The sequence below is a fragment of the Drosophila subpulchrella genome, chromosome X (genome assembly GCF_014743375.2).
Source record: "Drosophila subpulchrella strain 33 F10 #4 breed RU33 chromosome X, RU_Dsub_v1.1 Primary Assembly, whole genome shotgun sequence".
Classification (NCBI taxonomy): Eukaryota; Metazoa; Arthropoda; class Insecta; order Diptera; family Drosophilidae; genus Drosophila; species Drosophila subpulchrella.
In genome coordinates this window covers 9739967-9756515 of record NC_050613.1, presented here as the reverse complement: position 1 = coordinate 9756515, position 16549 = coordinate 9739967, and the positions used below count along the sequence as shown (strand labels likewise).

At 39.8% G+C, this 16549-nt stretch overlaps 1 protein-coding gene across 17 annotated transcripts in view; it reads left to right on the top strand.

Moving 5' to 3' along the window:
- Positions 1-16549, top strand: part of LOC119558268 (potassium voltage-gated channel protein eag) — a 66981-nt gene that overhangs the window by 27268 nt on the left and 23164 nt on the right. For 13 of the 17 annotated variants that reach the window (XM_037871622.1, XM_037871632.1, XM_037871630.1 and 10 more), the window contains one exon: positions 12613-12739. In XM_037871622.1, coding sequence (XP_037727550.1) covers positions 12613-12739 — 127 coding nt within the window. The remainder of the gene's footprint in view (positions 1-12612; positions 12740-16549) is intronic. The other 4 variants (XM_037871631.1, XM_037871625.1, XM_037871633.1 and 1 more) reach the window with 1 other exon arrangement.

The following is a 16549-nucleotide window of genomic DNA, read 5'->3' as shown; positions in this document are numbered from 1 at the left end:
TTAGGATACCAAAATAGAACATTTATCAAGGGACCAAGGTGTTTTCTGGGAGGAGAAAGGATGTTTTTTTGGATTTATTGTATACAAATAATTTGTTTCTTCAAAGTTTTACATCGAATTTTATTATTTTTATTGAAATAATTGAATTAGGGAATCAGAAGCACCAACTGAACTTTATTCCTTCAGGGGAAATCATTTATTCCGTATGCCTTCGAGTTGCTCCCCCAACTCTCTTCCGTTAGTTAACATTTACCTTCGCTCGAGGGCTTCGCGCCGCTTTGACCTTTGCCAGAAGTTCCATGGAAATGGAATGGGCCCCAATGCCATGGCCAAGTGCTGACCACCAGGGCCGCAATCCATTGGCCAGGTGGCGCCGCCCCAGACGTTTTTTTTGCTCCCACGCTTTCTGATTGCGGCGACTGCGACTTTTGCGTAATTTATGAGGCCTGCGTTTATAATGCCTTTCCCCAGACGAAGGTCCCTGACGGTCATAGGGGGGGCAGAAGTGCCCCCATTAACCCCTGTTTTTGCCATGTGTCCATCATTATTCAGCGGGATATGCCTCAAAGTTATTTCCCCATTATTATCGACATGTGACCAAAGCCAAATCGCTTTAATTAGACAACAGCGTGTGAGTTTTGGGTCATGGGAGGCGGGGAGGAGGAGTAGGGGGGAGGGTCTGCACAGCAGTCAAACGACACTTAGCATTAAGTAAAAGGCCATTTAAGAATGACCACACCGGCCAGGGGGCGGGGCATGGGGAGGGAGGCCTCTGGGCAGGCCCAAGTTTCACCTCCGTCCAGTCAAATTGGATTAAGTTGTTGCCCCATCCCCTGTCTCTGTGTGAAGTGCCTGGCAGGTGGGCCCCAAAAAAGGGGGCGGGCGCCACTGGAAGTGGCAGAGCAGAGCATATCAAAATTAAGACGCAGCCTAATCCCTGCCAGAACCCATTGCACAAAAAGTGCGGGCAGAATGGATGGACAGCTGGGGAGGCATTTCCCAACACTGGATTATGGGGGTTCATAAGCAATACAGGTGCTGGTAAACAAAGTTACTTTCTGGGAAGTTTCAATAACTTTAAATCTTCACTTTAGATATTTTATTCATAGGTTCTGAAAGTTACTCAGTCAGCAAAGTAAAAATATTAGTAAAATATAATGTAACTTGAGAAAATTTTCCCTTGTGTTGGAGAAATCTTTTTTAAACAAAATTCAACTGTGTTTCAGGGACTTTTGATTTCCATTTAGTTTAACACCCTCAAGGTGTTCTTCATTCCTGCACAAATATGAATATTTTATTAAACCATTTTCCAATACTGGATTATGGAGGTTCATACGCTATACAGGTGCTGGTAAACAAAGTTACTTTCTGGGAAGTTTCAATAACATTAAATCTTCTCTTTAGATATTTTATTCATAGGTTCTAAAAGTTACTCAGTCAGCGTTGTAAAAGTATTAGAAAAATATAATGTAACTGAATGAAATTTTCCCTTGTGTTAGAGTAATCTTTTTTAACCAAAATTAGGGGACTTTTGATTTCAATTTAGTTTAACACCCTACAAGGTGTTCTTCGTTCCTGCACAAATATGAATATTTTATTAAAACATTTTCCAACACTGGATTATGGGGGCTTATACAGGTGTTAGTAAACAAAGTAACTTTCTAGGAAGTTACCATAACAATAAATCTTTACTTTAGATATTTTATTCATATATTGTGAAAGACACTCAGTCAGCATAGTAAAAGTATTAGTAAAATGGAATGCAACTAACCAAAATTCAACTGAATTTACAGAGATTTTTGATTTCAATTTAATTGAAGGAGAGTTCTTCAACACCGTACAAAGTGTTCCTGTATTCCTGCACCAATATTGATAATTTTATAAAAACTGGCTCTGTTTTCTGCGAAAAAAAATTCACAATTTCCCGAATGGATTTCATTCTGTTGAAAACAAAAGGGAAATGTTTGTTGAAAACAAAAGGGAAATGTTTGCCATCCAAAGATTCATATGCAAGAACCCCATTTTTTCAGAATTTGCTAAAAAAGGGCTGCTGCTACACCGCTGAGTTTCATATTGCATTGATTTAGCTTTGTGCAGAGATATTTATATTGACATACCTTCCATAAAAAAATGATTTCTGATTTTTGAAAACAACAAAGAGCGAATTTAATGTGTGCCACCCAATGCGATTTATATTGCAAAAATAGTTCCATTTTCCACGAAGTTCAAATGAAGTTTTGCCTTTATCTAAAAAAATAAATGGAGAGCTGAAAAGCTGTTTACTGCATTTTATATTGCACTGAGTTAGCTTTGTGTAAAACTATTAATATTGACATACCACCCAATAATCAACAATTTGAATGGAGAAGCGATGCTATAAATCAGGTTATTTGTGAAAATAAAACCAAATAATGTTAGATATAATAGTACTTCATGTTAAAGTACACTTTCATGACCATTTAAACAAGAATGTGGCATGAACAACTATTAGCAACTAACTTTGATCCAAGGATATTAATCTAAATGCAGATAGGGCGATGCTTCAGCACTAAGTACTTGAGGTGGCTACCGAAAATTCGCTAAAAATCGCGTGCCAAGTGCCCTTTTCTCTTCCTTTCCGCAAACATATTGCCCTCTCTTTCTGGCCCTCATGTGGGTGTGTGCGTGTGTGTGTGTGGGGTTGAGGGTGTGTGAGTGCGTGGCTAATTTGCTTGGCACAAAAAGTGTAGCATGCTTTTTGGGGCCACTCGCAACACGCAACGCAACGCAAAAGTTGCGGCCAAAATGCAAAATGGAGGCAAAGGAGAGAAAGAGAGAGAGAGAGATAGAGGATGGCCGACAAACACACACGTATCCCGGGAAAACACATGTGTGTGTGTGTGTGAAACTAAAACTCGCTCTTGCACTTCGAAACTGGGGAAAAGTTGGCTGCTTTTCCCGGCCACTTTGTTGCTGCTTTGGACCGAGTTGAAAGTTTACGCAATCAACTTTTTCGCCATTCTTTTTTTTTATTTATCAGCACACACACACACTCGCACAGACAGAGAGAGAGAGGGAGATAGGTAGATAGAAAGAGAGAGTGAGCGGGCAGAGGAAATGACGACGGCGACGACGTTGACGGGGCCAAAAACTTAAATGTGGCATCAGCAAATGCGAGGCGAAGCGAAGCGTGGCAAACCGATGGCGCCAACAGCTCTGCGGCTGTCTGTGTGTGTGTGTGTGTGTGTGTTTGTTTTGCGAGTGTGCGAGAGTTGGTCAACCCACTAACACTTACACACACACACACACACACACACACTCGCACTCACACTCGCACCAAAAGAAAGTCGCCAGAATTTGGCAAGCAATCGGTAGTTAATTCAATATCAAAATAAACTACATTTGTGAGAAAGCTGGCAAGGCATCAAAAGAGAAACCATTAAGGATAGTTACTGATAAGATACCGATAATAAAAATGGTATACTAAATTAATCAATCAGTTTTAGGTAGAGAGAAATACAACTTTAAATTAAAGATTTTAGATAAAATCAGACTTAAATTTAAACATATTATATTTGCTATTACAAACTGTAAAACATTTTATAGAACCTTTTATTTGGGTACCTACCTAATAAATAAAGTTTATCCCAATATAATATATCTCAATATATTATTCTTATAAATAATATAAGATATCTCTATTATAATAATATATTATAGTATTTCTTCCAAATTTTAACAGTGCTAAGTGGATGGTATTTTTCCCTCAGTGTGGCCACGTACATTTTGTTTGTTGGGGAAGGTCTCCGAAATGCTGGAGAGCATTTAAACTAGAAAATATTGGAAGGACTGCGGAGAATCGCAGAACCACAGGCCCCGCGGGCAAAATTAAATGAACAGTCAGTTTGCTGGAATCCAGCGGGGGGAGGGGGGGGGGGGGGGGGTATGGTAAGGGTGTCGAATGGGTGGGCTGGGTGTTCTGGGTATGCACGAACACTCTGTTGACCTTGAAGTCAAATGTCCACCAAGCAGTCACAGAACATGAAAAGTAATCAAACAAAGTTGCAGGGTGGGGCGGATGGACTGGAAAATGGAAATTCAGATATGAAGAAATGGAAAATGAAATTGGAATCAAGCATATGGCAAGACAGAAAGACATTTTTGTGCACAGCATGAATGTCACTGCATTTTTCACTGGTTTCAATCAGAATTTGATTTGTGGCCAACGCATTTTTTGGTTTTATTAAGACTCCCATGAATAATAATAAAAGTTTTAATGGTCCTTTATCGTTTATAATTTTATTTATTATTAAAAATTTAACTCCTGACCAACTAGATCTTTCTAAATTCATCAAGTTGGAATATTTAGCAATTAAATTACATTCTCTTTGTATTTTTAGGCCCCTAATGGTCATTTTTATTCATTTTAATTTCTTGCCATTTTTTAGTTGCCCAGCAAATTCAATTAATTTTGTACTTTAACAGAAGCTGACTTTTGCCATTTTATTATACCCGTTACTCGTAGAGTAAAAGGGTATACTAGATTCGTCGGAAAGTATGTAACAGGCAGAAGGAAGCGTTTCCGACCCCATAAAGTATATATATTCTTGATCAGGATCACTAGCCGAGTCGATCTAGCCATGTCCGTCTGTCCGTCTGTCCGTCTGTCCGTCTGTCCTTCTGTCCGTCTGTCCGTCTGTCCGTCTGTCTGTCCGTCCGGATGAACGCTGAGATCTCGGAAACTATAAGAGCTAGGCTATTGAGATTAGGCCTGCAGATTCCTGAGCTTCTTACGCAGCGCAAGTTTGTTTCAGCAGAGTGCCACGCCCACTATAACGCCCACAAACCGCCCAAAACTGTGGCTCCTACAGTTTTCATGCTAGAATAAAAATTTTAACTGAAATGTCTTGTTCTCATCAATACCTATCGATTGACCCAAAAAAAAGTTTGCCACGCCCACTTGAACGCCCACAAACCGCCCACAAACTTCAAAAAATCGTAAATATGAACGCGGATATCTTGGAAAATATCAAAGATTGAGAAATGGGATTTCAGATTTAGATTCCTTAGGCTTAAGCGCAGCGCAATTTTGTCACGCGAATATGCCACGCCCACTAGAACGCCTACAAACCGCCCAAACCTGTGGCGCCCACAATTTTCACGCTAGATCAAAAATTTTAACTGAAATGTATTGGTCTTGTCAATACCCATCGATTAATCCAAAAAAAACTTTGCCACGCCCACTCTAACGCCCACAACGCTTAAATCTGTCTACCGCCGGTAGGTGGCGCATTTCAATCTCGCTTTGCTGCTTGCATATCTCCATTTTCCTTTGGTCCCTTTAGCTGAGTAACGGGTATCTGATAGTCGAGGTACTCGACTATAGCGTTCTTCCTTGTTTTTTCCTCCAACTATCTCCAGTTCGCTTGGTTTGCCAGTTTCGGTTTGGCTTCGTGCTGGATCGCAGCTTCCCACTTAATTATGCAAATTTAATAACAAACGCCAAATGGCGCGCACAAAGACAGAGACGGAGCGAGAAAGTGCGAAAGAGAGAGAGGGGGCGCGAGGTTTATTATAAATGCCATTATGCGACAAAAAAAGGGACAAGGGAACGAAGGGCTTGGGAAACTTGGTTGCAATTCTTTTCAAGCATGCCCCAAGGAGTCGTAGCGGTAACAGACTGGCCTAATCAACGTGGTTTTGTCGTGTTCTACCCCAAACTCTTCTGCCCCACTCTCACTTTCACCCCCCCACACTTTCTCCCCAACCACCTTTCTCCACCCTTAACCCATCAACCCACTTTTGTGCATTCTCCAGCTGTCGCTAATGTAATTAAATCGCAATGCTGACGGAGGCCGAGCCTTTTTTTACATTTCGGACAATAAAATTTATGCACTCGCCTGGTGAAAAGGGGCTAAGTGAAAGGGGAGTGGGGAGGGGGGTGAAGAGAAAGTGTTAGACGAAGTTAAAGGATCTGCGAAATGGAGGACAAAATGGCATGGCCAGCTGGCAATCTGTGGCCTAATCGCAGCCCCAAAGGGGGTGGTAAATACAGGAAAAAAGAGAACCAAAAGGGGGGAAACTGGCGAGGTGTGCATAAAGGATAATTGCAAGGACCGTTGTGCCGCCTGAACCGTATAACGTTCACCATTCACACTAATGTCATAAAAACCAGCCAAACAAATGATTCTGTTAGTGTGGGTGTGGCGTATACATATGTGTCTGTGACAAGTTCCAAACAATAGAAAACAGAAACAACAAGGGCAAACACCGACAACCACAGGGAAGATGGCAAATGCAAGAACCACAAAAAAATAATGACAAAACTGGCCGGCGACACGAAGAAAGGGGTATGGAAATTAAGGGGTATACATATACAGGGTAATATGGACGCAGGGGGAAGTGTGGAAAACCAACAGCCACCGAGGAGAAAGTGGCCCGCACATTGGTGACACTATGGGGAAAGCTATGGGAAAAATACAGAGAGACTAGGAAATATAAAACAACAAAAGAGAAAAGAAAAGATAAAGCTTTCAAAAATTATTTATTTATTTCGCTAACAGATTTTCCTTTCCCTTACTAACTTCTTAACTAGGTCTTAACCAATTACTAACTCTAGAGTAATAGAAGAACACAGCTCTTTTATTTCAATCCCTAAAAGAACTTGGGTTCAGGCGCATGCTATGTGGCAAACGGTTAGGAATATAAAATGCAAATGAGTAGGTATGCAAATTACACTGCATTGACATTGATGTATCAAAATCATAATTAAATTTAATTTAATTTAATTTTTGACGACCCCTCTATTTTGTGGGGAACCGCTTTTTCTTGGGATTAAAAAAATTGTATATTTGTATTGGAACAAGTTTGGAACATCACAAAGGACCGATTTAAATTGCTGATTCGGAAAGTATAGTTTCTCAATACCATGTTAGACCAAAAACTCAAAATTAAAGGAAATGTTCCAGTTAAAATTATCGGTTAAGGTTTGTCAGTCCAATTTTAGCACTTATAAAATACTCTGTTAAGACTAGTCGTTTGTACAATTAACATCACATTGAGAAACCGATTTTGTTTTTTTCCAACAATATAAGTTCTTATAAACCCTCTCTAGCAAATAACAAACTAGCCCCTTAACTTGACATTGAGAAATCGGTCCCATAAATACAACATATCTTGTTTTCGTACGTAATTAATCTAAATATTATGATCAATAGTTCCATTCAAATGAATCAATCTTTGCCCCACTGTGCGGTGGCCAGGCGGAAATGAAAGTTTTGCGGAATTGCAACCACATTTGCATGTGTGCCAGTGAGAGTGTTTGCCCGGGGTGTATTTAGTTAATGGACTAGTTTGGTTATATCCCTTGGAGGTCCCCCATTCCCCCGCCCAGCACTCAACCCCATCCAAGGCCCCGTCCACTAACAAATCCACTTAGGTGGACTCTTTTTCGGACTGCGGTCGACCGCACAAATCCAAATCAATCAACGACAAGGCTCCCCACGTTCTGCTATTTTTATTTTTGTCTCGTTTTTGGCCAACTTACAACTGTAAATGCTGCACGGCTAATTGGCCAGAAGAGGGGAGAGTAAGGGGTAAGTGAAAGCGAAAGTGGGTGGCCAAAAGGCTGCCTCATCAATCATCGGGGAACACGGAACGCCTGCCGGGAAATGGACCCCAATCCGGATTGGGTATGAGAATCCCAATCCCAATCCAAATTCTTTTGTTTCCGCCCCGTTTTGTTGACATTTCAGGTTGAGCTGTCAACCCCCTCAAAAGCTAATCCCAATCCCCATTCCTAGCACTCAAACAGCCGGAGTTCCCAAAACATGACATCCCCCTTCTCAATTTTCGATACTTTGTTTGCGCCTCTCCTTTGTTTGGCTTTCAAATAAAAATCAAAAAATCATTAATTAAATCGTAAGTCAGCCTGCTGGCCACCGAGATTCTTCCTCTGCATTTTTCAGCCTTTTTTTTTGCTGAAGGACAACCGTTGGAGGTTGATGTTGACATTTATAATACATCATACTTGATCGAGCTCATAAATAATTGGGCAATCTGGGCTGCGTGGAAAAACGCTGGCCGGGGAGATATTGCTGTCAATCAGCAATGAAATATTCATTTCGTTGCGATATTATTATTTGATTTGACGGTCTGAGTGCTTTATTAGTTTTGGCGTGTGCTGATGGAGTAAATAGTTATGAAAGGCCCTTGAAAATATTTTACAGAATTTATAGTACTTTCAATAGGCAAACTTTAAAGGGTTGTTTTCACAATGATGATTGTCCTGAATGTAAGTGCTTTTGAGTCTCGAAATGGAAAATCCGTTGCGGCATTCAGAGAAACGTATTTTAAATCAAAGTTAAAAGGGGTTCAAGTGACGTTTTAAATATTCAGTGACATCTGTTGAGCTGACATGGCAGCATCGCAGCACAGGAGGAAATAGTTTACACATTCATTGTGATCTCATTGCGGGGAAATTGTTCCGGGAAAACCTTGCTCCCAATCGGCTTTTCACCGTCATCGCAGCATCGCCGCCCTCACTGCGGTGGCGAATCGGGCCAGGAGCCATGGAAAACAGGGCCGAGATGGCTGCAATCCGCGGCTTAAAAGGGAATCGCCGCCGGACAGAAATGGCCAAGGCAAATTGCAAAACTTTGTCCGCCAGCTTTGAATGCCATTAAGTGTCGCGGCCGCAGAGCAACAGCCATGCACCCACACATGGCACACCCACACAAAACCCAACAGCCACCCTAAGCCACCCTAAGCCGCCCTGGGCCACCCTAAAACACCCAACTTCCCGAGTGAAAAATGTTGTGACGCTGACATAATGGTAAAATCAAGCACGCACACAAATGCAACGGCGAGGTTTATGCCTCACAAGGAAAAAGCAGGTGGGCACTGCAAGGATTAAGCGCTTCCTCAGAGGTCCTGACCATATGTCCATTGGGGTGGACCTTAGTTGGCACACAAAGAAGTAAAATGTTTATAGTTTCCATATGAGTTTTAGTCAAATATTCAAATAAAATGTAAATATGCTTTTAGGTTTAAACTACTAAATATTTGTAATAATTCAAGCTTTGGAGTTTTTAAAAATATGCAAATTCCGAGGTCTACGAATAACAATATAATAATTTTGTTACCAATATGAGATTTCTCAAGAGTTACCTTGATTTTCATATAATATCTTTAAATTACTGAACCACTTTGTAATCGTTGCTTTAAAGATTAGCTCCTGTTGTTTCGATTAATATATACTTTGATCTTACTTACTGGCTACACCTTCGAAAATAGCAGGAAATATTTTCTTTTAAGGATTTTTATGTTAGGTTGATAAAAGTAATGAATAGAGGATTTAAGCTCTGCTTTATCTTGTAAAAATGTATTACTTTTTAAAGCTTACGCAAAAGAAAAACTGCAAGAAATACATTGTATGTTCGTTGGAACATGGCATCAAAAACATATACTCCATGTAACTAAACACTTTTAGTTGGCTGCATTAAAGCTGACAAACGCTCATAGTGTTGGCCTAAAAATAGAGTGCCCAATAAATATTTTATCTGCCTTCCACTTGCAAAAACACTGACCTGGATAACTTGTCGTATGGGTAATAATATTCCTACCGCCCTAAAGTTATAATTTGTTGTTTTTAATCATAATAAATATAAATGCGACCTGCAAATTGCCCAACGCATACGTAATATTTGCAAATGCCTTCGAGCCTTTCTACGACCACACGAAAAGTTATACTTCAGACAATTTTTAGACACTTCTGGGTAATCAAGTTAGAATTTCGACCAATTTTAGATGCAAGGGAGAGGTCCAACCTGATGCACGCCCTTAAACGTTAAGGTTGGTGGTCCTGTGCTACCATTTTTGCAAATGCAGAGCGTATCGAGATGGCCGTTAGAACCACGCCCCCACCTTTATAGTACCGCCCACCTCCACCAGTATATACATATATCTTTTTTTTTCTCTGCTTCAGTCACGGCAACTGTTGACACTACAAAGTAGCAAGCGTTGTTGTTGTTCCTGTTGATGATGTCCTTGTTGCAGTCGTAAAAAGAGCTTCATGTGTGTGTGTGTGTACCACATAAATATGCATTTCCCATTTTCCAACGGCAGCAACAGCAACAGCAGCCATTGAGCCATCGCATGCGAATATTTTTATACATATTCATTGGCTTGGCCATGCCCATGTCTATGTGGGTTAGTGTGCTTTTCTCCCGCTTTGCCAAACGATTTTCCTCCACTTCGACAGCGATTTTCCCCCATTTCCCGCTCCTTCCGTCTGGCACCTGCGACATGCAACTCCAGCCGGGAATGGCGTGCCTGCCGCATTTGCATTTGCCAGCTGAGGGTCTGAGGGGCCTCCCCGACATTACCATTACCATTCCACAATAACCCAGCGAAAGTCTCTTTCCCTGTCTCCAGACTTTCCACCATGGTGTCAATAAAAAGCAACAGCAACTGATTTCCACTCGCGCCCTTTTCCTTCAGCCAGGTGTGGACCAGGTGGGCCGAATCTGTGTCTCGTGCGAGTTATTTCGGGATCTAATCAATTCTTGTACGCAAGTAATTGGCAGTTATTTGTTTTTAGAAATTTTACTAGGCCACATTAATGATATCTCAAATTTACCCTTCTGTAAAAACTGTTTAAGCATTTAGAAAATTGTTCATTTTGTTTAAAAAAAAACCATTAATCTCGTCACTAACGGACATAGGGCAATTTAAAAATTAAATATTTATATGATTTTCTCACGTCAAAAACCAAAATAAACCCAAGTATCTTGAAGTTTTTTATTTCCTGAGTTTATAAATTAAAACAATTTTCACGAATCATTTCATTTAATAATTATACAAACATATGTTCCTTTTAAACTGGTTCCTTGAACTTAACTTCAATTGCCACAAATAAAATCACCTAAAAGTAATATGATTGGATGTAAAAAATCAAGAGAAAACATGCCAAATGGCAAGCAGCAAATAAATAGTAAAACAACCAGTCAGATTTAATGGTATAGTAAAGGGCTGTGGGGATGGGCGGAGATTCGGCTGTAGGTCGCTGCCAGTTGCCCCCATACGATGCCGTGTCCGTGTCCGTAATGTTGTCCGTATGTCTGCCTGTCCGTATGCCTCCCTGTCCGTATCTCTGCCTGTCCGTATGTCTGCGCATCCATGTCCGTGTCTTTGTGCCTGCCATGCGATGCCAGCGCGTGGTTTACACATGTTACCTGCTTACATGCCTGAGGACTCGAATTCGAATCCATACCCGTACCCGTACTCGCACTGCCTGCAACAAATTTAGCAATAACAACCGCCATTAGTCGAACTGCCAAACCGAAGTGATGGGAATTATCTGAGCATGCAGCTAGGTACTCGCTTTGCGTCCTTTTATTAACTTACCTAGAATGATCTTCATAACCTAAGGATATTTGAGTAGCCAAGATCCAATGGCTTAGATGAAACTTGTTTTTAATAGGCATCATTAGGATTTTTGGGGACATTTACAACCTGAGATCTTCATTATTATCATTTTAAGAATATTAAATAAGATATGTCAAATATTAAATCTTTATGGGCATGATTTTAAATTCATCATTGAAATCTTTCTTTCAATAATTTCCTAAAAGAGGTAAGTTAAACGTCAAACTTATCCAGTACCTTATTGGTACACTAAACTTCATATGTACATTCGTACCTCTCTTCCATCGCTGACAACTTACTAGACTAATTCCCCAAAGTGAGTGGGTGGCTTGCAGTCAATAAAACGATTTTGATTATGAATGACAACATTTGAAATGTTCCAATTACGCTCAAATATTTTGATAAACTTCCACGCCAAGAGCCCAATGGACTGACTCACTGGCTGACTGACAGCGACAAATTTGTCGTTGGCCATTTTCCGAGGAAATAGTGAAATGGTAAAGGTAACTGGGTAATAAATAGCTGTCCTTTAAAAAGGTGATTTCCTTTATGGCAAAACTTTGATTTCGCCAAAAGTGAGTAAATAAGTTCATACAGAGTGGTGATGGGAAAAAGGACTTTGGTGCTAGGATAGGATGGTTCTTAAGTAATACATATATGGTCTGTTAACTAATGGAATGTTGGGATAGGATTGTTTTTTATTTGTTAAAATATATTTATTCCTAAAAAGTCCATATATTATTTATCAACTGATGGAATCTTGGGATAAGATTCTTTTTATATCTTAATGTTATAATAATTGTGTTCCTAAATAATCCATATATGACCTATTTTCTGATGGAATTTTCTTTGGTTGGTAAAGGTAACTGAAAAATAAATAGCTGTCCTTTAAAAAGGTGATTTCCTTTATGGCAAAACTTTGATTTCGCCAAAAGTGAGTAAATAAGTTCATAGAGAGTGGTGATGGGAATAAGGACTTCGGTGCTAGGATGTCTATAAAGTAGTGGAATGTTGAGATAGGATTGTTCTTTATATGTTCAAATATAGTTGTTCCTAAATAATCGATATATTATTTATTAACTAATGGAATTGTCTATCAACTGATAAGATAAGATGTTTTTTATATCTTAATGTTATAATATTTGTATTCCTAAATAATCCATATATAACCTATTTTCTGATGGAATTTTCTTTGGTTTTTTCCAGCGGACAGCTCGTTTCTTTTGGCCAACGCACAAATCGTCGATTTCCCGATCGTCTACTGCAATGAGTCCTTCTGCAAGATCAGCGGCTACAACCGGGCCGAGGTCATGCAGAAGTCGTGCAGGTATGTGTACGTATTGCCGATTTATTCTCACTTCAACTACTTTCGCTCTACTTTCGCTGTTGTTGGTGTTCTCTGCGTTATAATTGCCGCTTTAATTGTTAATCCCCAGCGATTATTAATATGTATTTATTGGTATCCTTGATGTCGTGGCCTTATTGGCCTATAAAACCGGCCAAGATATTGATTTATCACCTTCGATGTTGTGGTCAATATTTTTACTTTTATTGTATGTATATGAAACGAGAGGTGTACGTTGTTTATGCATACATTTAATATTATCTTTGATATCTTTCGGTTGAATTAGGATACATCTATGTTATATTTTCTATTACCATCCAAAGCTTTTAAGTTTTCAAAGTGTTTAATATTCGTTTTTAATTTTTACAGCTAGTGTTTAGTATTGTATTTTATTTCTTCCGATGGATTTAACGTATGATAAATGTATGTTAAATTTTCTATTGCCATCCTAACCGTTTAGTTTTTGAAAAGGTTTTAGTCGCCATATTAATTTTTACAGCTAAGGAACTTGAGATTTCTCCTTTATTAAACAGGTTTCTACTTCCGCACTTTCCTCACCTTTCCTTGCACTTATTCTTGTGTTTTCCATCATCACTTTCACTTTCCTCAGTTTGACTTTTAACCACGTTAAAGTTGCATGCTCATTTCTTAGGAAAATATTAGCTTTTGAGCAGTGCTGCTCAAACTGTAAGCTGCACAGGTGATGCAGGTGGAAATGGGAGTGCCAGGGGGAGGGGGGCAGACAGACAGGTCGGAGACTTTGGACATTTCCCTTTGGGAGCCTTGCCGGCTAAGAGGATTGCCCGAGATTGCAGGAGATTTCTTGCCTGTCTCGTACCGTAGCTCCGACCATTAACAGCTTGTTCACGCACCTGACCAGCCCTATGTACCTGCCCAACCGAACCCCCCTGGATTTCCACCCTTTTCCACCGTGTTTATCTGCTTAACGGCTTATCCGCAGCTGCTTACACCGGCCATTGAATGTGAAGTTCATTTATTGTTCCAGCTTTTTTGCTCCGCCTGTAGATTTTTCAATTAATTTGCGTTTTTTTTTTTGCCCTTCTTGCATTTTTTTACCGGCCAATAAAAAACCATTGTCGAACTTAATGCACTTTGCTGCTCAGCGAACTTAATGCAAATGGACGGAAGGCTTTTCCGTTTGCGTAATGAAAGGAAAAGGCCACAAAGTATGCAGCGCATGAAGGGGAAATATGATAGAGATGGGATCGAGAAAAAAATCCTGGCTTCTGAATTAAAATAAAAGTTTTTACAAGTCATTGTTTAATAAAATGGCTTTCGGTTTCTGGAATTTTTTTTTAGAATTTATAGATTGTTAAAAGGAATAAAAAAATTAATTAATTATAAAAAAACCACGAATTACAATAATATTTCTCTTCCATTTGGGTGAGTAATATGCAGGGGACGGCCGTCCGCTGTTCTACACTGTTTGTGTGGCGGCAAAGAATGAGCAGAGCAATTCCAGTTAACTCCACAAACTACCCTAATTTAAAGTAATATCATGATACTGATCACATCTTTCTATGGCCTTGGTTATATACTATTTAGTAAGACAAAACCAGAGAACAAACTTTAAAAAATACATCACGCTTGCATCTCTAATAAACATTATGAATGTTTATATCGACATACGGCTAGGATAATTGCTCGAGAATGTTAAGGCAGGTTAATCCCCTTGGGAAGTTGGTTTAATTTTTCCGCGGGAAATTGGTCTATTTTGCCCCCCCCAAACCAGTTTTTCTTTTGTGCTTACCGTTTTGCGTTTCCATTTCCCGTAACTCTGTTGCAAATTGCCTGCCGGTGGTACTGGCCAAACAAATTTTCTATGCAAACCTATGGTGAATTGATGTGATGGGTAGTGTAAGAGCGAGAGAGATGGGGAGTGGGTGAAAAAAATAGAGAGAGAGGGGGAGATAGCATCTGCAAAAGTGTTAAATGCATTTTTTTGCCTTAACTCGGCCAGGACTTTCGATGGTCGCGAACTCGGTCCCTCATCCTTTTTTCTGAAATTCCGTTTACATTCTCCCTCTCTTTCACCCTCGCTCTACCCATCTCTTTCGCCCACCAACCTCATAAATCAACAAGCGACGGCCCAGAGGCCAGCGTATCCAATGATTCTCCCGAGAATCGCTTGTAATTTGCGGGCCAAAAAGCAGAGCTAAAAAGAATAGGGATACGGTTCGGCAACTCACCTGCAGCATCAGCGGCTGAATTCCCCAGGTGGAAAAAATACAAGTTTTTAATGCCAATCTGCCGTTTAGCCAGCGATGCGCCGTCTCTTTCCCTCCTCCTCCTCCGCCATGCATGTCCTCGTTATCGCCATCTCTCTCTGGGCCCATCCAGCCGTCCCTCTCCCTCCGCCGTTTTGTTGTTGCTGTGACCCACTTTTGTTGTTGTCCTTCTCTTTGTTTGTTTCTGTGTTTCTGGTCGCGTGTGAACCAAAAAAAAGAAAGAGAAACAAGAAGAATGACGGCCAAAGGCAACAAGAAAACTTTGACCAGCCGAAAAAAAGGAAAAAGGAAGAAAAAATGCAAGAAATGGAAGGAAATTTTTTTTTTATTTTTTTTTTCAATTTCTTTTGGTGAAACGCAAATCGCATTTCATATCTCTCAAGTCCCCTCTACAATTAAAAAAATCCTTAAAGAGGATCTTTAAAGATCTGTTGATGGTATGCTACAGACCAAAGCCTCTTTACGCTTAAAAGGAAGCTACTAATGTCCTTTTACTTATATAAAATGTGTTAAAAAACTCTTAACTATCACAAATTCAGTAAAATAACGTATACGACGAGGTGTACAATTATTATCTCTTTAAGACCAGGCATTAAGAATCCTTAAGCAGTAACAAATGGATTCAATAAAATATTAAAAGCGCTTTAACACTAGTTCCAAAAACAACTTATCATATTTTTAGCCTAAATATGAAGTCTTTAATAATAAAAACAACTTCAAAGTGAATTCCTTTTTTTCAAGGATATATTTCATCTTAAAAATGTGATAGAAGTAAAAATCCCCTCTTTGAAAATCCCCATGTTGAATTTTTAGCTGGTAAAACCCTTTGCTAGTGGTTCTCCAATATAGCTAAATTGAATTAGGGATTTTCTTTGAGTGTTTTTTCTTGGAACCCCTAAAAAATAATAGAATTTCGAGTGCTTGTCGAGGGCTTTCACTCTGCTCCACCCATGAGCACATAAACATTTTGTGCAACCATATCTATATCCACATATATCTATGGCCGTATCCCCGAATCCAGGACCTGTTTTTTGTTTGCATTGTAACCCAATTTCGTTTTTTGCCTCCGTGTGTGAACGAAAAACACACACAAGCACACTTGTACACCCATACAACTAAAAGCGACCCGTGACGTCGCCGTTTCGGTGGGGCATACATAGTTTGTTGAACTTTTGTTCGGGGCACGAATAAAGCAAAACAACAGAAATTAACTACTGCTCCTCCTTCCCCTCTCCTTTTCCCTTTCCCCTCCCCCTTCATCCACTTCCCCTTCGTTTGCGTTCTCGTTTTCCTTCGTTTGGCTGCTGACGTCATCGAGCCTGGCCCAAAAGTATGCAACACTTTCTGTGCGGCACTGCAAGTGGTTCCCAGATTTCAGTTGACTTTTCCAAGTAAATATATTATAAGCAGAGGCCCCAAAAGTTTAGGCCCCTTTTTAACCCAGCAACTCGATCATTTATTATTTAGTTTTCAATGGGAAATGAACGAAAAATAATAAATTTAACAAAGTTAACCAAGCTGTATGCATAAAAATAGCCCCCGAGCTTAT